General features: G+C 39.3%; 1 protein-coding gene across 1 annotated transcript in view; it reads left to right on the forward strand.

Moving 5' to 3' along the window:
• The window catches only part of LOC149248565 (uncharacterized), a 392334-nt gene that overhangs the window by 42020 nt on the left and 326351 nt on the right, over positions 1 to 23963 (forward strand). The window contains exons 7-11 of the mRNA XM_089450455.1: positions 11590 to 11787; positions 11870 to 11997; positions 15489 to 15648; positions 16111 to 16233; positions 16335 to 16436. Of these exons, the coding sequence (XP_089306581.1) occupies positions 11590 to 11787; positions 11870 to 11997; positions 15489 to 15648; positions 16111 to 16233; positions 16335 to 16436 (711 nt within the window). The remainder of the gene's footprint in view (positions 1 to 11589; positions 11788 to 11869; positions 11998 to 15488; positions 15649 to 16110; positions 16234 to 16334; positions 16437 to 23963) is intronic.

Raw genomic sequence — 23963 nt, forward strand, 5'->3', positions numbered from 1 at the left:
CAAGAGACACTGAATATAGGCTATCATCCAGGGCCAAAACCTCTCCCACTTGAGAGGAAAACCCGAACAAATTCTTCTTCTTATAGAGACTTCAATTGACGAATACCAAGACCAAGACCCTTGACCTATTTGCCACTCCAATACCAAGACACAAAGCTTCTTAGCTTGACCCTTTCCTTCCTTGAGTCAACAATGGTCAATCTGCTAATTCTTCTTTCCTTCTCGGTTGCTCCTTAGACTTCGGCTTCCTGCAATTATTGGCTTCCTTCAGAAACCCTAGCACGTGTGAATGATCAAGTTTGGAACCTTGATTTCCTTCACTTTAGGTGGAGGTGCTTCCTTGGCAATTCGACTTGAGTTGCACCTTTGTTTCCTCCTTGACTTGACCTTCCAATGGGACTGCAATACTTCGGTCTCTTCTGCAATAGAGATAGTTCTTTTCTTCGCACGTGTGAGATCAAAGTGACCCAAAAACAGATCCAAAATGATGCTAAAGACTTCGCTCTTCTTCCTTCTCTCTTCACTAATGATTAGGCTCCTTCCTAAGTGATATTCACACTTCTTGATTTTAGACCGAATTGCTTGCATCTGAAATGAGGCCGAGATGCCTATTTATAGTTGATTGCCCATGCATATAAGTTGACTTGATAGGGACCTAGGCCGACATGTCCTTTTGAGAGGTTTCATCATTCTTCTTGAAGCCGACTTGTAGGAGGTGCCTTTGCTTGGTCTTGGAGGGCCTTCTTATTCATCTAATGATTCATAAAAAAATGTAACATGCCCAAGAAGGGTCCTTCATACATGACATAGACTCAATTTGACTTTTATGACTCGATGAAAAAACCTAAAGGTTCACAATGGGAACCTTAACATAAAATTCCTTGATCATGAAACCCATGATTCAAGTACTACAAAAATAATTTTATTTTCTTCTTTCCATCAATTACATAAAATCATAATTACATATGTCATTATGAAGACCGAACCTAGTTACACTTTTCAACATTGGAGACTCATGAGACCCATCTGGAGCCCATAAGGCCTAAATAGGGGTTTGGAGATGTTTTGTAGCATATGGATGACATGATCCCCTTCATCATTATTTTTGAGGCCCCCTCTCACATTTTTTACCACATGAGGCTTCAACGTTGCCCCTCTAAGCCTCCACGTATGCATGATGTCAACCTTGTGTGGGCTTGAGAGGGTCATTTGATTTAGTTTTTGAGCTGTCATGGTTGGCTTGTAACCATGGGTCAATTACTTAGCATGCTAGGCACGAAAGGGGGCTTTGTCTTTCATAGTTTGAACTCATAACTATTGTATAAATAAGTGAGACCTAGTCTCATCCTAGCATCACAATTGGGATTTTCAATACCGTTGTTAGAGATTTTTGGACCAGCAATTGTGGATGGTTTTTGGAGATTTTGATGTTTGGATAAATTCGCTATTGTACTTGGAGCTTCTATTTGGCATTGTTATGGATGGATATGTTCTTCATTATCTTGTAAGTGCTCTTTATTGATAAATTTCTGATTTGTTAATGTTTAATGCATGGAATATTGTCTCATGGTTATTAATGTGCCCTGTCTAAAGATTGTAACTATTGGGAAATTTTGCATGTATTATTCATAGCTTGTGCATGAATGAATTTTTCTAGGGGATTTATTGCATTTGCATCTTTGAAAATCCATTAACAAGTGTCATCAAAGTATAAAAATCTAAAGGTGCTGTGTAGCTGCTTCCATCAAGGGTAGCGAAGCTGCTTCTTTAGGTCTCCTTTGAAGAGCGAGTTGCCCAAATTGAAATTATCCTTGACTCCATAGCCTCCCAATGCTTAGGCACTGATCCTAAACCCTTGGTGATCACCTTTAACTTGAAAATCATCTCTCCTTCACCTTTGTTTTTCGTACCCTTAAGGATAAGGAGGCCCTCTAGGGCTTGGTACGAAATCCTTCGGAGGGAGGCATTTTGAATTTTGTTTGGATAAGATTCTTCCTTGGTGTCTCTTGTAGGGATCCTCAAGTTTTGGAGGAATTCCCATAGTGGAATCTCCATAAAATTGATGCCCTAGCCATCACATCAAAAGGGAACCCTAGAAGCTAATCCATCAACTTGGCGATTTCTTTGAAGTCATTTGTTTTAGTAATCATTAATTTCCTTTTCTCTTGTCTACCTTGACCTTGATGAACTCATATCTTACTATATATATCAACCCTAGGTCTCATGTAGCCATCTTTCAAAGGGTTTTTCGTGGAAAGTCTTACTAGCTTCTCTCGAAGCTCTCACTTTTGTTGAACCTTTCCATTGAATGAGCCACCATCCCTCACTTCAAACCTACCATAGATACATATCTATCACAAGTGAGCTATTACTAGGACTCCTTTCGTTGGTGGAAATCTGAGAAGAACCGGGGACTTAGGCTGTCATGACAGTGGGCCTTTGTCCCAAGTGTTATTGTGCTATCTTGCTTTTGCCTATGCATTAGGCTTGCTGGTTTGTGCAGCAACACATCCTATCGCTAACATCCATACCATGAAATAATTTATCAATTTTCTTGAGTGCGGTGATTATGGTTTCCTCAACTTGGTCCTTGGACTTGCTCTTTTTAGCTTCAATCTTAGCCCTAGGGAAATTGAACATATCAATATGAGCAACATTTAGATTGTGTTTAATTTCAATTACCATTTCCTTTGCTTCAGTAAGAGTTTCTGGCTTTTTATCCCCAAGTCGATATGTTAGGTGACCTTGGACCGCTTTGATGAACTTTTCAAGGATTTGGGCATCAGTGGGTTTGAGGTGATTACGGGTATCCCTAACAATTCTATCAAACACCTGGATACAAGTTCTAATATCTTCATCTCTTTTCTTTTGTAGATGGTAGAACTTTTCAGTGACATAGCTTCCATCAACATTCGTGGCCCACCTTTTCTTGAAGAGATCTTCAAATTGGACAAATTCACTAATACTGGCTGGAGGTAGACTAATGTACCAATTTCTAACGTCCCTTTCAAAGGTCAGAGCACTTACAAGGTGACAATGAGATATATCCAACCACACACCAAGAGTAGCTCTAAAGAAGATCAAGTTCTGCTCCAAAAGTATCAAAATGCATCAAAGAGTCTCCAATTCATCCAAGAGAAAAAGTGTGAATGTATTTTACAAGAGAAATCCAAGTGATGATGATGCTCTCACAATGGGAGCGAGTTCTATTTATATGAGACCTTTAGAGGTCGAATTCCTATTCTAAAACCCCTTACATTATTTTAATGTGCAAAAATAAAGCCTTTAGTAGTGAGGCTGTTGGAAGGCCACGTTGAGTCCTCTAAGTGCCAAAATGAGAGAGAGGGCTCCATAAATGATGCACAAGGGGATTTCCCCTTAGTGTCCATGTAGGTCGTCATGTGGTGCTCCGAAGTGGCTCTAGGGCACAAATATTGGTCTCATGGGTCTCCTGGTGAAAGATATGCCTGTAGATTGTTCCAAATGAGCACACTAATGATGGTGCTTGCCCTCCCATGTCTCAAGAGTGAGACAAACCTCCTTTGGGTGTGAGATCAATTACCAAAGCATGTGTACACTGCTAAGCTGACTAGGGCAATTTGGTCCAAATGCGTCATCACGCGAATAATGTAGGGCAATGAACAAGCTGTTGAAGGTGCTGAGGGTGCCCATGACATGAGATAATTCTCTATCACACGATGGAGTTCCATGGTTCTTGACACATCCCCTACAATTGTCAGTATGATTCTTTGGTAGGCTTGGGCCCTAATTAAGTTGCCCAACTCATGATTAAATCATATGCCAATTACATAAGATCTAATGCACTTCCTTTTGTTGAGAAGTCAAGGTTAGCTAGATTAGGGTGATTTCTCTTACTTTGATAACTGCTTGTGATGGTATTTTACTTAACTTTATGTACTTGTATTTAGCTTCTTCTTTTACTTGATTATTATTGTGTTCTTATCATCAAACAACTACCAAACTATGAAGATCAATGAGACAAGAGGACACAAAATATAGGCTGCTAGCCAGCGCCAAAACCTCTCCTTTTGAGAGGAAAACCCACAAGAACTCTTCTCTTCTTATAGAATCTTGAAATGATGAATTCCAAGACTTAAGACCCACGACAAAGTCCCCTCCAAGACCAAGTCAACCTCTCCTTCGATGAGCTTGTCCTTCACAAAGTCAACCCAAGTCAAACTGCTTCAACGCTTCAGATTTGGGCCTCACTTAAGAATTTCGGCTATTGTTTCCAACCATAGTTTCCAACCACCTCATATTCTTCATGAGGTCATATCATGTTATCATGTAGAAGAGTTCAAGGCACATTGTATTTATGCCTTCATGTCTCATACAAAAGGAAGAGTTCCTTTTTCTTTCATCATGCTTATGGGATAGAACATTCTGACCATTCTATCTGCAACTATGTGATGACATGACTTTATCTATCTACACACACCTCTTCTTTCATGTGGTCATCTAGACTCTCTTCTAGCAGCTTCCTTTCCTTGCTTGAAGATGAAAATACTTCAACCAACTTGACATGCTGCACATCTTCGTTATCGTACCATCATTCTTCTAAACTATGGATCCCACAAGGTGGAATGTAGACCACCTATGTGACACTTGCTTCTTCTAAGTAGAGGTGAATCTTTTCAACAAAGGTTCTATGGAGGATCTTGATAATCCTTATTCCGCAAATGCTTCTTTCTAATGATGATGAGGTGTGATGATCTCTTATCTAGTTATTTTGCTAGATGACTTTCTTCATTCAAACTACTACATTGGTCATCCTTATATGCTTCCAATGAAGATGCCATGAGCTACTTCCTTTCTATCATGTATTATGACTACTTTAACCATATAACCTTCTACTTCGGTTATCCTTCCATGCCTCCATGATGATGTCATCTCTACTATAATGCATCGTTACTTTTACTTGATAACTTCTATGTACTTGAAAATATATTAAATGTGTGAGAGACCTTCTAATAGTGGAGGTCTATCACTTCTTCCTTCTTTGACTTCTTCTTTTCTGGTTCTTCTACTTCTTCGGTGACATGGGCTTCATTTCTTTCCTTTCTCTTCTTGTTGTCCCTTTTGAGTTTAGGACAATTTCTTTGGAAATGCCCATATTCGTTACATTCATAACATTGAATCTTAGACATGTCAATTTTCTTTTGAATTTTTTTCGAGACTTCCCTTTCTTCCTTACCATAGCTATATATGCTTGAGTTTGTTCATTTGATCCAACATCATTCTTTGCCCTCAATCTGGTTTCTTCGATTTTGCATAATGACCATAGATCATTGAATGGGGTAGTTTCCTTCATTCCATAAATACTTGATACAAAGTTGCCCCATTCATCAGGTAGTGCATTGAGCACAATGGTGGTCATCTCTTAATCATACATTACTTCTCCTAGTTCTTGTAGTTGGTTTCTTATTTGAGATACCCTCATAAGGTATGAGGCTACTCCTTCTTCCTTTGATACCTTCATATTATATAGTTATGTTCTTAATGACATAATTTCTCCTACAATACTTACAAAGAACAATTCCACCAATTTTTCATAGATCTCTTTCGCTGTCTTCAACTTTGCTACATAGGGAATGAGGGAGTCCTTGATTGACTCAATAAGGCTTCTTTGAGCTCTTACTTCTCCTTTCATATACTTTGATGGTGCTTGAGATTGCTCTTGAGAAGGTTTGGTGATTGAGCCCGTGACATATTCACTACATTTTCTAAGAGGATCAAATCCATTCTCTTCTTCCATGCAAGGTAATTCGATGTCCCAACAAGTTTGTTGTTCTTCTTGCAAAAAGAAGTCGTTGTAGATTGGGACATAAAATATAGAATACTTACTTATCAAGTGAAGATGCTTTCTTTGATGATGTTGACTTCCACAACTCCTTTGACAATTGAAGATGCCTCCTTGATGATGATTGCTTGATGATCTTCTTCAAGGATGTTTGAGATGTGATGATTTCTTCCAAGAGAAGGAGATTGCCTTGATTCCTTTGATGATGGAGTGTTCTTGCTTCCTTTGGATGTAGTGTAGAATGTGAAGGCTTCCAAGAATACTTCAAGTGTGAAGAGTCTTTTGAGTGGAGGTGTGGTCCTTGAGGTCTTCTTCTTTTTCAAAGTGATGTTCCTTCTAGATGATATGATGTTTGTGATGAGATGGATAGTCCTCCTTGATGCTTCTTAGTCCTCCTTGTGCTTGGCTCTTATGTATCCTTCTTCAATTGGATGATCTTCAAGCTGCCTTTCCTTGTTGTTGTCACCTTAGCTTTGATTCCATGTTGAGAAATCAAGGGCAACTAGATTAGGGTGATTTCTCTTACTTTGATAACTGCTTGTGATGTTCTTTTACTTAACTTGATGTACTTGTAATTAGCTTCTTCTTTTACTTGATTATTATTGTGTTCTTATCATCAAACAACTACCAAACTATGAAGATAAATGAGTCAAGGAAAAAAAATATAGGTTGCTAACCAAGGCCAAAATTTATGCTCTTGAGAGGAAAACCCACAAGAATGCTTCTCTTCTTATAGAATCTTTGAATGATGAATTCCTAGACCTAAGACCATTGACAAAGACCCCTCCAAGGCCAAGTCAACTTCTTCTTTGATGAGCCCTCTCGTCCACAAGTCAACCCAAGTCAAACTAGCTTCGCACTTCAGATTGCGGCCTCTACTTCAAATTTTCGGTCACTGCTTCAATTTTGCAATTTTTCGCCTCTACTGTAGAAACCCTAACTTCACACGTGTGGGAAAAGATGGTGAAATATGCCTTCTCTTTCCTTCGCTTATAGTGCTTCTCCTTCCTTGATAACTCGACCAACAACCTTGATCCTTATGATCCCAAATTTCGGCTTCTTAAGGTGACTTTAATTTCTGTTTTGTACTAGTAGAATGTGCCCTAGTTTTTCTCGCACATGTGAGATGATGTAAACCAAAACAGTCTCCAAAATGCTTTGATCTTTCTTCCTTGAGTTCTCCTTTTCTTCGCTTGACTTTAGTCTTCTTTTCTTGCCTTCTTGTAGGCCGACTTGATCTTGGAGGGACTTTATGAAACCGTTTTGACTTACATAAATTCTTTTTACATGATACAAGATGCGCAATAGGGTCTTTTACATATGACAATGACTCTTTGACTCCTAGACTTTATGACAAAGACCTAGAAGCACTCAATGGGTGCTTGATCTATAAATCAAATGATCTTGAGCATGAAACTCGTGCTACAAAATAACAATAATAAATTTTCTTTTTCTCTTTACATCAAATACATAAAACCATGGTTACGTAAGACATTATGAAGACTGAACCTAGTTATGTATTTCAACACCTTCACCATTAGGTACAATAAATCATTAGTGCATCTAAATGAACCAAGCTTGTTAATCCAGGGCACAATTGAGACTTCATAATGGGTTTCCCTTCCAAATTTTGGGCTTTGAGCATGTAATAGTGTTACCTCCCTAGGTAGGAGTGGCTAATAAACAATCCTATTAGGTAAAGACAGGCCCAAGGTACATCCTTCAATTGATAGGGGTCATGTGAATAATGTTGAGGTGGATAGGGACATGAGGGTCTCAAGGCCAAATGGCATGGGTTCAAGGGTGGTGAGGATGAGGGATGTCCACATACATAGGTGTATAGATGTAGGAGGGAGCAATCATGGATACATGAGTTACCCGACCTTTGTTTTTCCACCCTTCTTCATTTTCCTTTTGCCTTTTCTTGATTTTTCTTTCTTATTACTGCTTGGGGCTCCAGGGGATGGGAGCATGTTGTGTATAATATAAGTAGTGATTACCCCCTTAAGGTGGGGCAGTTTATCCCCCTAGCAGGGGTTGGGACATGCATGGGTTCCTCAATGATGTGTGGGCACACATAGGGCCCTAGGAACCAAGGTGATGGCCGTAATGAATGGGTAGAGCTCATGTTTGGTTTTTTCCCACATGCTAATTTTAATGTCCCGACCATCTTTTGCATTTTATAATATTCTTTTTGTTTCTTTCTTATGGCCATTATATGTTTTTTATCTTTCTTTTAGCTGCATCAACCTCTGGGGCAACGTTTCCAGGCTCGACCCAGACATGTGGACAAGGGGATGGGGTGTATCAGCGCCTTGTGGACCCAGTGGTCACGTGGACCCGACAAGGGAAGATGATGAAACAGGGCATGTAATGTGTGGAGGGGATTGAAAAATGTGAAATGGGAAAATGAGACTGCACTACCAAAATCGGGGTTTCCTAAGTAGTGCCCATCCTAAAGCTATAAGCCAATAAGGGAGATCCCACAGGACTAGGGTTGAGGATTAACACCCATTCTAAGGTGAGAGAACTAGACTACAATTAAAACCCATCCTTCTTCCAAGTCACCCAATAATCCATGCCCAAAGTGCCCCAGGAAAAACATGCATAAGCACCCGATTGCACGATGAAAAACATACATATGACTGGCTCAGGGAGTAGATATCAAATGGCACAATATATCGGCTACACTGGTGGCTGTCAAGGGCTGCTGACTGAAGACAAATCTAGGAGAAAAATTCCCCTATGGGGTCACCCACTTTTGGTGGGTGCTTGAGACAATGTTTGGCCTTGTATCACACCTGCACCACATTTGGAGTTTTTTGGGTACAAATAGGGATGAGATTGATATCCTGACTTAGCCTATCCGTCATCAGAGTGCATTGCATCCACTAGTCCTTTGGTTCATTCTTGATGCTGGTACATTAGAGTCTTGGATCTCTTATCCTTTGTTGGCATTACGATGGATCGACTCCTTTCATTCAGATATTCCCTTGATGCACCCAACCACCTCTTATGTACAAGGCAAGAGATGGACACAAACATCAAAGAGGATATCTATAGGCAATTTGTGCGGGTCACTTAGATAAACCCTCAGGGTGGGCTGCGTCTGAAGATGGTCTTCTATGCCAAGCAGTTCATAGTTATGAGGGATGAACGCATTATTCAACACCATTACACTTCGCCACTACATGCACACTTTTTGGATCCCTTTGGGCTAGTGTAGATTTGAATCACTTAGACTACAAATTGAGACTGTTCAGCAGATTAGCCTTTTAGATATGATTTGCTCATTGTGCCATCTCCATGACGTTGTGAAATGTCCCCTTCTAATTAAATTTCCCAAGGGAGGATGAAGTAGCCTATCCAACCCTGTAGGCAATAGTCATTTGTAAAGGGGGAACCCATTATTCAATGTTATTGGGGTAGCATTCGATAAATTGGGGTAATTGGAGGAAAACCTGGTGAAAGCCAAATTTGGGGAAAAATGGAGGGAAACTTGTTAGTCCTTCAATTTAAAATTAGGAGGGAAGACCCCGAAGGGAATCTATTAAAAGGAGAGAGGAAAATCATTCTAATCATCTTGGGTTGTTGATCTTTCTGATTTGTGAGCTGAGGTCCTTGAAGGGCTCTAAAGCCCCTTATCTTTGATTGGTTTCAATGGGTGAAAGATTCCAACCTAGTCAATCCCCTCTCTTTATTCTGTTTGGCATAATTTCCAAGGCACCATCTATCTGTTTGTGGGAATCAGGGGTTTCTAAAGGAGTTTTCTGTGGCAGCAAAAAATATTGAAGGGATAAATCTTGACAGTGGAGCTTCCTTAGGCCCTACCTGAGGCAGCGGCCACCTTGGAGAAGCATTTTCTGTGGCAACGAATGCCCTAACTCGATAGCAAGACCTACTTGAGGCAGCGAGGTATATTTCTGTGATAGCAAGGCCTTATATGAAGCATTTTCTGTAGCAACGAATGCCCTAACTGGACAGCGAGACCTACCTGAGGCAGCGAGGTATATTTCTGTGACAGCGAGGGCTTGTTTAAGCCCTACTGTAGCTGTGGGTTACCCTCGTGGGTCACCCACTGGCAGCGGCTCATCTGGAAGACAAATCACAGGATGTGAGGTCATTCCTAGGTCAACAATCTACCTGAGTTTGTGACAGCAGACCCTCCTGAGGTATGGTTTGGACAACAAAGGCTGTTTGGGGCTGCGTAGGCTGGTCAAGGTGTTGCTGGAGGAGCGGCTCACAATTTCTGAGATAATCTATGGCAGCGTGTGAGTTTAGGGCATAAACTGGGCAGCGGATCACCCTGTGACAGGAAAAAGGCAGTGAATTCTGGCTGATTCCTGAGGCTGGTCGCAAGGTCAGGTTAAGAGTATTAGAATAATAGGGTTTGCTGATGCAATAGCAATTGTTGTGTATCAAAAACTGTAGTGTGAGATTTGGAAGGTGTGTGGGTTTATAATTCGTTGGGTACTGTGGGTTTGGCTTCATGTACATGAATTGTTGGTGGGCTTAAATACTGGTTACACTGTTTATTGTATTCAATATTTTTCCATTGCAAAAATTGAAAGAACACTGTGATACTAGTAGAATACAAATCTTGTCGTGTGCTCTTTGCAACCCTAAGGGCAATTTTTCCCAAAGGGATATTACAGGTTGAGACTGAGGAGCACTTCATCTTCCATTGGCCAGTTTACTACGAGATCTAAGGATGATCATGCTATCTCTTTATACCCAAGATTTGTGGTGAATTCACCCCCTGCTTTATTATTTTCCCAAGGCAGCTCATCTGGGGCATCCTTCAATCTAATAAGTCCTTTATTCTTTTTGCTTCTTAGTTTTGTTCTTTCACGGCAAATTTGTAAAAGAGGGAATATGGGGAGTTGCACTGCCACTCGGTGAAAGTATAGAATATTCATATCAGCGTTAGAATGATTTTAATGCTTCTCACATCACCTAGAAACTGGGTTGGAGAAGGATGATTATTGATTTCTTAGTTTGTATTGCTTTTTTGTTTCTCTGTTTGTTATTGTTTCAAACCAAAAACTGTCTGTTCTTTACTGTATATAGGAATATAGTTTAAGTTAGCATAGTGGTCTTAATGACAACTCAGAAATTATTAAGATTTTTTTGGCAGAGCTAGACACCAAGAGTACTCCAAGGTATATATTGATGAAGGAGAATGTCTGGTTTCTGTGTTGTATGGAGACTAATAATGGTTGTCTTTATCTTGTTTGAGGCAAATTGTTATTAGTGGATGAAGTATGATATTCTTTCTGGTATGAAGTATGGTAAACTGTTTAAAATTTCCTGACATTTTCCTTGCTTTGCTGCAAATATGCATTTTGCAGTGTAGTGCCTGTGTTACCTTCATTATCCTTTGTAATATTGTGCATATTCTATTATCACAATGTGAACTGTTGCAAAACCTGTCTGCGGTGCTTGGTGACAATGGCCTTTTATTGCAATTGTGTAATACACTCCAAATTAAACAATATACACATTTCTTTTGATTTCTTGGAACCATTGCGAGGATTTACAGAAATTCTCTTTATTTTAGTTCAGTGCCTATTTTTAAATGCTTGTAACATATGGTTAATGGTGTGAGATTGGTATATGTGGCTTGACTTGTATTTGTTTATGTAGCAGCATTTTATTTTTGATTAAGGAATCAAAATTTGCTATTTTACATGAAGCTTTAAGCCTGATTTCATTTGTCTTTAGCCTTTGTAGAAAATCTCTTCATCTGTTGAGATAATTTTCTTCAGGATCTGTGTCCGATGGCTAATGGTCATGACTCGGAATCAGATAGCAAGGACACCATGTTAGAAAAACAACACAGTGGAGAGCAAACATCCAACAAACCTCGAGGATGGTTAAATTGGTTATCACTGGGGATGCTCGGGGCAGGTGGAACAACCGATTCAAGTCAGTTTGCAGGTGTTATCTCAGATGAAGTCATCAAGGTGTGTTCTAACTTCTCATTCTAGGTAACAACATACATTAATGAATTATATGTTGTATTTTATCCTATTCATGTTTTTACAGGACATCTACGAGGCTACAGAGTACAATCCAGCATCATCTATGGAAAGTGGAATGGTTTCAAAGGGCCATAGTTACTTGTTGTCAATAGGCATTAATGCCCGGCAGGTCATTGTAACATTAAATAGCACGTAAGCTCAGTTATCCTCAGTTGAATGCTTTTCTTGGTTTTGTATCTTGTTGGTTTTCTGAATTAGTTAAGTTGGTTTTGCTCCTATTTTGCTTTGTCATCTTTGGCTTTCTGAATTAGTTAATTGCTCCAGCATCATCTTTTGAAAGTGGAATAGTTTTTAAGGGCCAGCAGGTTGTTGTAATGTTAAAGAGCCTGTAAGCTCAGTTATCCTCAATTGCATTGCATGCATTTTTTGTTTTTGTATCTTGTTGGTTTTCCAAAATAGATAATTTGATTTTGCTCCTATTGTTGTTTGTCAATGCTTAAATTCAAGGTGACAAATGATGTGTTTAGCGAGGGTAACTATGGGTTGGTGGCTAATGTTGGATTGTATGGAGATTGTGGTAGGGTAGATTTAGATGTTGTGGTATGCTGGAGGTGTATGGTGCCCTAGTTACTCTGTATTAGAGTGTAAATATTAATGAGAAGATGCTGTTGAAGAACAAGCTCATTGCCACATGCGTGCCACAAGCATGACCAATAAAAACACAGTTGCAACTTGCGAGTTACCTTATGAAAATCAGTCAATTTAGAGATTAACAATATGCTATCAGAGGGAGGTGGAGAATGAGAAGTTGGTGCCCATTGCTTTAAATGGATTCTCCCATATAGGGATCTGCTCATTTGGGAAGTCTGTGCTTGTGTGAAGCTTCACACTTTTGAGAAGCTTTGGGATGATTTTATCCAAGAGTAGACCATTTTGGAGATTGTTTCGGCTAGTGTGGGTGAGATTCTGAAACTAGTCCTTATTGGGAAGATGAGAAAGGTTGTAAGAAAGAAATATCCTAAAGGGGTTAAAAGGAGGATTTAGGGTGCTTGAACCCGGGCAAGAAAGGCTTGAGTCACATAAAGTGCTCCAAGTGCCACAAATAGGGCACTCATGCGTTTAAGTTCTTGATGAAGAAAGGTGGTAAGAAAGGATGACTTGACAGGGATTAGAAGAGGGGTGGATTCAAGGTCCTCAACTGAGGGCAAGAAAGGCTTGAGTCACATATAGTGATTCAGGTTCCACTATTCTTCTCAGTGTCTTGAGAAGAAGGGGAAGGGCAAGCAACAACAACAAAAGCGGTTTCTAGGGAATGCAAAATATTAATAGTGGATAAGATTTCATCCTTCCAAGTTTTAGACCACCTGCTCCATGGTTTTAACTTTTGTCTTTCGACTAGCATTTTTTCCGGTGTAGGGTAGTACGTTGACAAGTGGAATAATGAGACACATGATCTTCAATAAAAAGGCTCTCAGTGGACGTCAAGAGCAGGATGAAGATATGCAAGTTGAGTTGGGTGGTGATGCTACTTATCGAATTACGAGAATGGGATCTGTCTCATTTCGCATGTTTGATAATGTTTTATATGTTTGTAGTTTAACTAGGAATCTGCTTTCAGTTTCACTGTTCAGCCATGACAAAACTTAGATGTGTGTTTGAGTTTGATGATCTTCTAGTTATTTTAAAAGATTGCAGCCAGGATCTTGGTTCAGTTTTGGCTAGAGGTGTGCTTGAGGGTGGCCTTTAATGGTTGCTTGTTGATTCGATCTAAGTTACCAAGATATGGATGCGGATACAGATCCAGATTCAGATTCGGATACAGATCCGTTGGTTTTTTGAAAAGCCAGGATCTGGATATGGTGAGGATACGGCAAGTACAAAAAAATATAATAATATTTTTTATATTTTAAAAAACATAGTTCTAAATCAAAACCATTACTAAGTCACAACATTAGAATTAAATCATTAAATAATTTATGAATCTAAACACTGAAATAATGCATGTTGCCTCATACAAAAATGAATTGAATGTGTATAAATTAAATATTAATAATATTTAATTTATAATATAAATTAATGTTATAAATATAAATTAAATATATTAATATTTAATATTATATTCAATAATAATGTTAATGTCTAATATTTAATGTTATATTTGATTTATAATTTACATTATAAATTAATGTAAATGAAATATTAATAATTCTATATATTGAATATAATAAAAAATTAATTAAAATTATTAAAAAAACGTAATAAAAAAACTTGCCGCCAATGCCTATGCCCCCTTCAGGCGGCGCCACCGTTGTGCTACCCACACCCCCGACCAAGTGACCCCTGTGCTGCTGACGGTGTGACGTGCCACTGACACCCTTCATTGTGTTGTTGCACCAACCACGCGACGCCTAAGAGTGGCTTGACCAAGCAACCTCCCGCAGTGCGCTGGGAACCCCATTCTGTCTCCAAAACCACCAAATCTGCCACCAAACCAGTTAAATCGTCTCCTAAACACAGGGAGGTTCTGTTTGACACTGAAACGCCACCCTGGCAGATCATACATGGATCGAGGCGGATCCGGATCTGGATCCGGTTTAGATGCGGGGATCCGTGTTTCCTTCTCTTGATCTTCGCAGATCCGGTAACATAGGATTCGATCAAACATTGAGCCCTAGTAAATGGCATAGACCAACTATGTGGGCTTTGGCACAAGGGATTTGGTCTCTTGCACTATGGAGCATTACCTCTCTTTAAGCACATGGTCTAGGGATTGTTGAAATCTAGGATAGAGAAGACGGGAGTGTGCAAAGGCTGTGCACATGGCAAGCATGTCAAGATGGTTTTTCCTAGTTGTGGGCATAGATCAAGAGGGATTCTGGATTTGATTCATTCAAATTCGTGTGGACTATGTCTTCAACTTCATGGGCAAGTAACATTTATTATGATTCATTTATTGATGGCTCTTGGAAAAGAATTTGGATATATATTTTATGAATACCAAGGAACCTTCTGTGGGTTCCAAGAGTTCAGAGCTCTCGTGCGGAACCAGACAAATAAGAAGATTAAGGTGCTAAGATCGAAGAATGAAGAAGAGTACAGTTCTAGGGAGTTCGATTTATTTTGTAGGGATGTGCAGATCAATAGGGAGTTGACATTATCTTACAAAACTCAACAGAATGGGGTCCATCATAAAGACAATTGAAGTTTTGAGTCATGGCCTAGATCTGGCTACATTTCTTTGGGTAGAAGCATGCAATGTAGTTGTTTACAATCTGGATATGTGTCATCATAGAATTTTGAAGGACAATACACCAGAAGAAGCTTTTACTAGAGAGAAACCACTAGTATCTCACATTTGTATTTTTTGTTGTCATGTGTATATTCATGTTCATGACGAGAAAAGATCTAATATTGAACCTTTTAGCTTGAAGGGGATATTTGTCGGTCACAATGAGTCCTTCAAGGCTTATAGAGTCTACATTCTATCGCAGTGGATGATAATTGCGAGCTGAAATGTGAAGTTCAAGGACGATACAACTAACTGTTGGCTAGTTATTTTCTTGTAGTCTTTTGACGGTCATGATTGACCCTTATTTAAATCTATTCAATTGTTGATTTACATTTTACATCGTATATTTGCATATTGTCAATTTATTGATTTAATTTTTATGACATTATTTTAGGAGAAAAAACGTGGCAATAATTTGTATGACTATCCATGGGGCAAACCTGAATTCTAATTTTTGGAAAGATTCTGCAAGTGTCTCTATCATCCTAAATTCTTTGGAGGTGGTTAACCCTTCTAGCGATTATCTTCCATTCTCATTTGTTCTACGAAATAAGGTATGCACTCTGATTATGTATGTTTTCACAGTTAGTCATAATTGCTGAAGAACTTTTTGGAAGTATACTGTGTAGAGGTTTTGAAACTTCCGTTATTATATGTTATTATATAACCTATCATTGCTTATATGTGTCAACATATTCTAAGGGATTGTTAATGTAGGCTGTTTTTAAGTGGTACCTGCATGCAAGGGCTCTTTATAGCGATTATCTTCCATTCTCATTTGTTCTACGAAATAAGGTATGCACTCTGATTATGTATGTTTTCACAGTTAGTCATAATTGCTGAAGAACTTTTGGAAGTATACTGTGTAGAGGTTTTGAAACTTCCGTTATTATATGTTATTATATAACCTATCATTGCTTATATGTGTCAACATATTCTAAGGGATTGTTAATGTAGGCTGTTTTTAAGTGGTACCTGCATGCAAGGGCTCTGAATCTTATATATGTTTGAAGCAGGACAATGTATGCTCTGATGGTTTTTTACTATCAGAAGCTCCCTCTTGTAACTCATATAAAGAATTTGTCACAATTGAAATTGAGATGCTTCCACAGAGCTCCAATTTTGATTTTTCAGTCAGGGTAAGTGTCGATAAATGAAGATGATTATGGCTTGTTTTTAAGACAGCTGATAAGTTATTGTATATTTTCTCATTAACTGGCTTTTCCGTTGTTTGGTGCAGGCTATAATTCAACCATTTGAATTTGTTTATGATGTGAATCTCTTGGAGAATCTATCTGAATTTTTTGATGTGCTGGCATCCTTTCAGTCCCACTTAGACCTGGTATTACTTTTAACTGTTGTCAAGGGTACTGTAATTTCTTAAGTAGTATCTTTTCTGAAAAGCATGCAGTCACGTACAAAAATGGTTATTACATAAATCTACATGTTTCTGGCATTGTTAGGAAAAAATGTAATTAATGTGAAATTTACTTAAATTGCAGCGACTGGAAATTTTTTCTTCTAACTGATTAATTATGCAGTTTATTTGTTACGACAAATAACGAATATATCACACTGAAATTCTTCACAACAAAAATTACGCTGTGGAAAAATAAACTGGAACTAAAAAAATAGATGCACACACACAATAAAATGACACCAATATTTTTGGACTAACGTCCATGGAAAAACCCCGAAGGGAAAACCAGTGCAGTAGATGAGGGTTTAATTTATTATTATGCAACAACAAAATCTGAGCACATAAATCTGAATGCCTGACTGTCAATCCTCCAATAAAATAATCTGACCAAATAATTTGTGAGACAATTTGTCTCACCCGACAACTGATCCTGCTCCAAAATCTGGCTCTGTATGGGCCACTCGAATGCCCCTGCATCAGCCTTTGTGCAAACCTAGTGTAGACTCTACTCACACTGCCTGTGGAGCAGTCTGGAATCTGTTGTTTTTCTTGACTCTTCCTTTGGAGATGAGTCGCTTGGCCTCCTGGAAATTTTCTTGGCCACTAGCACCTGAATCGAACTGCCCTTTTAAGCTTCTGCACTACCCCTGTGCAGCCTCACTGAGAAATAATACAACCCTCCTGCTGCTGACTCTCTGGCACTGGAACTTCACCGGAAATCACTGCTGCTGCTCTCCCCCAATCAATGTTGCTCTGGCTCGAGATCTTCTTCTTGCTGAATCACTGCACTAGATAGCTCGATCTGCCAATGAACTTTCTCTCCCTCTTGCTCGATGTATCTATCTCCATCCCCATCAATCTGCTCTTATAATCTCTTGTTGGAGCACCAACGACCATGATTAAATCGTCATCAATGGCTAAGATCATCTCAAACTCAACATGTGTGAGTTTCTAGAGCATTTTCAACTTTCTTTAATTATTCCTATTAATTAACCAATATTCCTAAGTTAGACTTAGAAAAAATTTAAATGATGGTTAATTAATTTAATTAAGGCGCTTCACAAGCTTATCTCACGAAATCTTTTCAGGGTTTTGAAGATCTCGTGTTCTTTAGCCACTTTGACACAAATCGAGACTAGAACAACTGTCCGTTGCTACAAAATATAACACTCCCTCTTAGCGAGAATGGTGTTCTCTCCCATGACATCTTCCCTCACTTTGCTGATGTCTAACATCTGTAACATTTTGTCACTGTCCATCAAGCTACTCCACATACTCTGATTCATTTGCTATCCTTGTAGCCGAACCACTCTGCATTTGCGCTGTCGCTGACACTGCACTATGCCACTTTGCACTGTTGCCAACTCTGCCTGTGCTGCCTCTGATTTCATGCTGCTGCTATTGTTGCAACTACTGCAATTGAGAACGATCTACTGATCCACTCTGTCCCTATATTGACTTTGCAACTGTCTTCTGAGTCTTTGACTGCAACTAGCATCTGCACTGTCTATTGAGTAACTGTCTGCGCCCCTCAAGTAACTGACTGCAACTAGTCTTCGCAATATTCCCACAAGATATCACTGCGCCTACTACCACTGATCCTCCTGCTACTGAAAATTGTGGGCCCTCGTAGTAAAGGTAATGATCCATATGAGGAGTGTACTGCAACTACTGCTGCTCTTCCATGGATCCTGCCCAATCCTACAACTTTGAAGGACTATGCTCCTGCTCCATTTGAAGGTATAACTGCTATCAATGCAAACTCCTCCAACCTGGAGGTTAGCTCATCTATATCTGCCGAAGTTGCGGCCTACTGGTCCCACTTCTCATCCTTCTTTTTCTTGGGACTCTGAGTGATGTAGTCACTAAACACACCACACCTGAAGCATTTGATCTTCGACAGATCTTTCTTCTTCTTTTCGCTTCCCTTTGAGCTTTGTCCTTGACTGGGACCCTTCTTCACCTTTCTTTTACTAGTGAGGGCTACAGTCTCCTCCTCCTCCTCAACCTTCGATCCTTTGGTACTATTGCTACTGGTAGTGCACTAGACATGACTGAGCCTTAGCTCCTCTTGTGTGAAATCACTCCAAAGACGTTCCCAATTAGGCACCCTATCTCGTCCAGTGATTCCCTAAACAAACGTGGCCCACTCTTTGGTAAACCCATTTAGAGAAATTCGCACAAGTTTGCTGTCCTCTGGTTCCTCTCCTACAACTACTAGCTTATCTCGAACATCTCGAATTCTGGTGAGATATGGAGTTACGCCTTCACCCTTCATCATCTTTGTGGTCCTCAACTTCTCCTTGAGAACCATTTTCTGATTCTTAGAAGGATCTTGGTATAACTTTACAACGGCATCCCACATGTCCTTTGCTGTATTCTTCTTTGCATTGTGTGAAACAATATGATCTCAGACTCCATCCAAGACCATCCTCTTTGCTTTGGCCATATCCTTCCTATACTCATGGGATTGGATAGGGTCTGTTGGTACAACTACAACTCCTATCACAAACTTCTCCAAACGATGTTCATCCAACAGGAATAATGTCATAGCCTTATAGATACCAAAGTTCAAGGCTCCATCTAGTCTATTATGATCTCTAAGACCTGCTACGACCATCTCTGTGAAAACTTAAAAACTAGGACTGTTGATAGAAATCTACCTCTTCTTTGCAGGGCCTGTTCTCTGTTACCCACACTCTTAGAGGAATGTGCAGGTCTGCTCTAGTTCACCTTCGGAAATCCTTCTTCGGCAACTCGCTCTGCCTGCTATCTCAATTGGGCAACTCACTCAACCTTCTGAAAATCCTCCAGAATCTGACATACGATCCACTGCTCCTGATGCTCGCACTCCCTGATTGGCAAAGCTGCTACAACTTTCTGCAATTGGAAATCTCAGATTTCCTTCCTAAAACTGGAAACCCTTTGGGAAATTATGGAAATCTCCCTATGTGCTTTTCTCTTCCACTCGACATTGATTTGCTACTGCGAAATCTACTGAAAAATCAATTGTGCCCAAATCTACTCAACGAACTATCTGATCTGCTCTCCGGAACTGCTTTCCAACAACCACATTGCCTACAAATCTCTTCTCTTGAGGCTGATTGATTTTTCTTGCACTTGCAACTAGAAATCGAACCCTTCTGCCTTTGCAATTCGCACTTCCTGGTGCCCTGTGCAAATCTGAGAAATTCGTGCTTAAAATTCCCTCTGAAATTGCACAATTTCTCCTTCTCGCTACTGAGCCTCTGATCTGATCTTCAATGCTCTGATAACATGTGAAATTTCCTTGAATTGCAGTAACTAGAATGTTATTCTTCTAATTAATTAATTATGCAGTTTATTTGTTACGACAAATAACAAATAAATTAGACTGTAATTCTTCACAATAAAAATTACGCTGTGGAAAAATAAATTGGAGCTGAGAAAATAGATGCACACACAATAAAATGACACCAATATTTTTGGACTAACGTCCTTGGAAAAACCCTGAAGGGAAAACCAGTGCAACAAATGAGGATTTATTTTATTATTATGCAACAACAAAATTTGAGTGCATAAATATGGATGCATGACTGGCAATCCTCCAACAAAATAATTTGGCCAAATAATTTGTGAGACAATTTGTCTAACCCGACAACTGACCCTGCTCTAAGATCTAGCTCTGTATAGGCCACTTGAATGTGCTTGCATCAGCCTCTGCGTAAGCCTAGTGTAGACTCTACTCGCACTGCCTGTGGAGCCGCTCAAAATCTGTCGTCGTGCCAAACTTTGCCTCTGGAGATGACTTGCTTGGCCTTCCGGAAATTTTCCCAGCCAGTAGTAGTTGAATTGACCTTCTCTTCAGCTGAATCGAACTGCTCTTTGAAGCTTTTGCACTATCCCTGCACAGCTTCACTGAGAAATAATACGACCCTCTCGCTGCTGACTCTCCGACACCGGAATTTCACCAGAAATCACTGTGGCTGTTCCCTCAATCATTGTTGCTCTAGCTCGAGCTCTTCTCCCTGTTGAATCGCTGCATTGGATAGCTTGATCTTCCCAAGGAACTTTCTCTCCCTCTTGCTCGATGTATCTATCTCAATCCCCATTGATCTATGCTTATAATTTCTTGTTGGAGCACCAACAACCATGATTAAATTGTTATCAACGACTAAGATCGTCTTAAACTCAGTCAATGTGAGTTTCTAGAACATTCTTAGCCTTCCTTAATTAATTCCTATTAATTAACCAGTTTTCCTAAGTTAGACATAGGAAAAATTTAAATGATGGTTAATTAATTTAATTAATGTTTCACAAGCTTATCTCACGGTACCTTTTATGGGTTTTTAAGATCTCATTTTCCTTAGCCTCTTTGACACAAACCAAGACTAGAACACTTGTTTGATGCTACAAAAACTAACAATTAATGCCCCTTATGGTGAAAATACATCGATGGGACTTGAAAATGCAGAAAGTGACAAAAGGAAAAGAAAGTAATACCTAGGGCACAAAGAGAAACAATGAAATATTAGGCCAGTAAGTTTCAGTGACTGGTTGGATAATAGCCATATCTTTTGATGCCAATATTCAAAACATCCAAATGCTGCATTTTTTGTTTACTTTACATAGACACCAATCTGATCTACTAAGAAGATACTTAAAAAAAAGCATTAGTCCAGTTTGAGAAAGAACTATGGATATTTCATTAATTCAAGTGCTTGTGTCTTATTTTGTTCTTCTAACATTGTAATGAACTTAGTATATAGATAAAGATTAATAATAATAATAATAAAAACAAAACTAAGGGACATGACCGTTCAACTTGTTACATCAAGATATAACACCCATGGAGTGTAAAGTCCCAATCACTAAGGTCGTAGTTTTTGTAACACATAAAAGTTATCCACTGTCACCATGATAGCTCTTCCTCTCACTTTTGTTTGTTCTTCTCCAACTCAAAGGGGGCTTCTCTAAAAAAGATTTCTTAAGGCTATGGAGTGAAAGCTCCAGGTGATGCTTGAAGAGTAAGCGTCAACAAACAAGTGGTTGCAGGAGTGGCAAAAATATGAACGGTATGAGAAGGAAAAGGGTCATGGAACCCCAAGACTAGTTCCTACCGAATCTTGAGCAAAATGGAGTCAAGGAATGTCACTCTAAATTAGGGCTATTTTGTTTGAATAATTAAGGAGGCAAGGGTTGTAAATAGCACACCACGATTAGTCTTAATAGACCTGGAAATATCTAATAAATAAATCTTGGACCTCTCAAACAAGTTGATGAAGGTGCTGGCCTACATTGATATATTAATTACAACAACCACTTGTTTGATAGGTGAAGGATTAATATATGCAAAAATATAACAACAAAATGAAATAAGAAGTAGAACCTCTTCACATTACTCCTGTTCAAAAGGTGAATATTCTATTACAAGGCCTTCATAAAACATTCTTTGCAAGAGGTACCTACGAGTGTTGACCAACCTTAAAAATATGCAAAAATTACTCTAGACATATGATAGAATGATACATTCAATCTTTCATTAAGCTTTGCTAAAATGATGGACAATGTAGCGCATAGGGAGAGCTCCTCAATCCCCAAAATACCAACAATCTTTACAAAGGAGAGAGAGCTCATCTTTGTAAAGTGAGTCTCTTCTTTCATACAATAATATTTTTTTTATTATTTTTATTTTTTAATCAAATCCATGACAAGTCAATCAAATATTATAATAATGAACTAGTTAGATTTGTCCTCAATCCATGGTTGTTCAAATCAAACACATGCAGACATATCAAGGCTGCGGGGGAGCGCCCTCCCCCCTCTCCAATTTGCTCCTGAAGTGTGCTTTGATCGGGAGCACGCTCCCTAAAAAAATTTCACTCCCTGCCATATCAGGAGCGATCGCTCCTGTATCGTTCCCCGTCGCTCTGGGAGCTACTTTTAAGTTTGTGGAGCGTTACAAGAGTGATCGCTCCCGTGCTAGAAAAACCGCTCACACGAAAAAAGAAAGGCACGCAATGTTTTTTGGAGGGAGGAGGAGGGGCCAAAAGAATAAAAGGCCTCCTCCCCTCCCACAATCTATCATTTTCATGAGATTGAGAGAGCAAAGAGGAGTTGAGGAGCTTGAGAGAAAGGAAGATTGAGAGGTTTTGAGCTTGAGGAGGTTGCAAGGGAGATTGAATTTTTCCATTTGAGAGAGCTTGGGAGATTGAAGGCACCACCATTGGAGAGCCAAAGAGGTAGGGTCTAATCCCATTCCTTTTTTTCCATGTAGCATTTGTGTCTTGTATATGTTGAATGAAAGATGTTCTCTTCTCTTACTCTTTCCCAATTCCCATTCCTCCTTTATTTTATTGCATTTGCAGGCAATAAATTCAAATTTCACCAAACATGATGGGTATATGGCTTAGCCTTCTCTTGTTGGTTCCTCTTTTGGTTATGATGATGGTGGTGGGGAGTAGAAGAAGAAGAAGTGATGTAGATGATGAAGAAGTGGGTAGTGGTGGATTAGGAAACCCTAGAGAAGAAGGGTACCGAGAGGAAGAGGAGGAGGAGGAGGATTATGAGAGTGGAGATGATGATGGAATGAAAACCAAGGTAGACCAAACCCCCTTGTGGAAATATGTTACTAGGCTTTCAAGAGGGAAAGGGGTTGGAACTGCTAAATTTACATGCTCCCATTGCAAAATCATTTACATAGGTTCATATACCCATGCCAGAAAGCATCTCTGTGGGAAAATGGCATGGGATGGAACTAAACAAATAGGAATCAAAACCTGTATAAGTATGTTAACACAACAAAGAGCCAAATACATAAGGGAAGAGGAGGAAGCCCAATACAAATCTAAAAGATAAAGGGTGACTTTGAACATGACACCACTAGCCTACAATCACATAGAGCAAGTGCTCCATCAACATCCACCCATGGTAGTGGATACGAAGCCACAGACACATACATCTCTTTAAGGCGTAGAACAATATCATAATTCCTTGATCAAGGGTGTAGGGATGATGTGGATGCAAAAATTTTCCGGTTTCTCTTTTATGCAAGGTACTATTCAATGTTCTTCGCTCACCTTATTGGGATGAAATGGTTTCTGCCATCAATGATGCCCCTAAAGGATACAAGAGCCTAGGTATGATAAAGCTAGAATCGTGGGACTTGATCGTGAAAAAGCCAAAATAACAAATGCTTGGAATGAATATGGGGTATCCATTGTATTTGATGGCTGGACGAATGTAAAAGGAAAGCCATTGATAAATGTTCTTTGCGTGTCTGCTATTGGTGCAACCTTCCTTTCCTCACATGATTACTTAGAAAAGTTCAAGATTGCCATCAACATTACACAACCATTAATTTAAACAATTGAAAGTCTTGGGCCATATAATGTCATCCAAGTCATTGTTGATAATGCTTCTAAATGTAAGGCATTGAGAGCAATCATTCAGGATAAATATCCCAACATA

Source organism: Pinus tabuliformis, chromosome 7, assembly GCF_031772625.1.
Source record: "Pinus tabuliformis cultivar Carrire ecotype Pingquan chromosome 7, CPIR1, whole genome shotgun sequence".
In the NCBI taxonomy this organism is placed as follows: Eukaryota; Viridiplantae; Streptophyta; class Pinopsida; order Pinales; family Pinaceae; genus Pinus; species Pinus tabuliformis.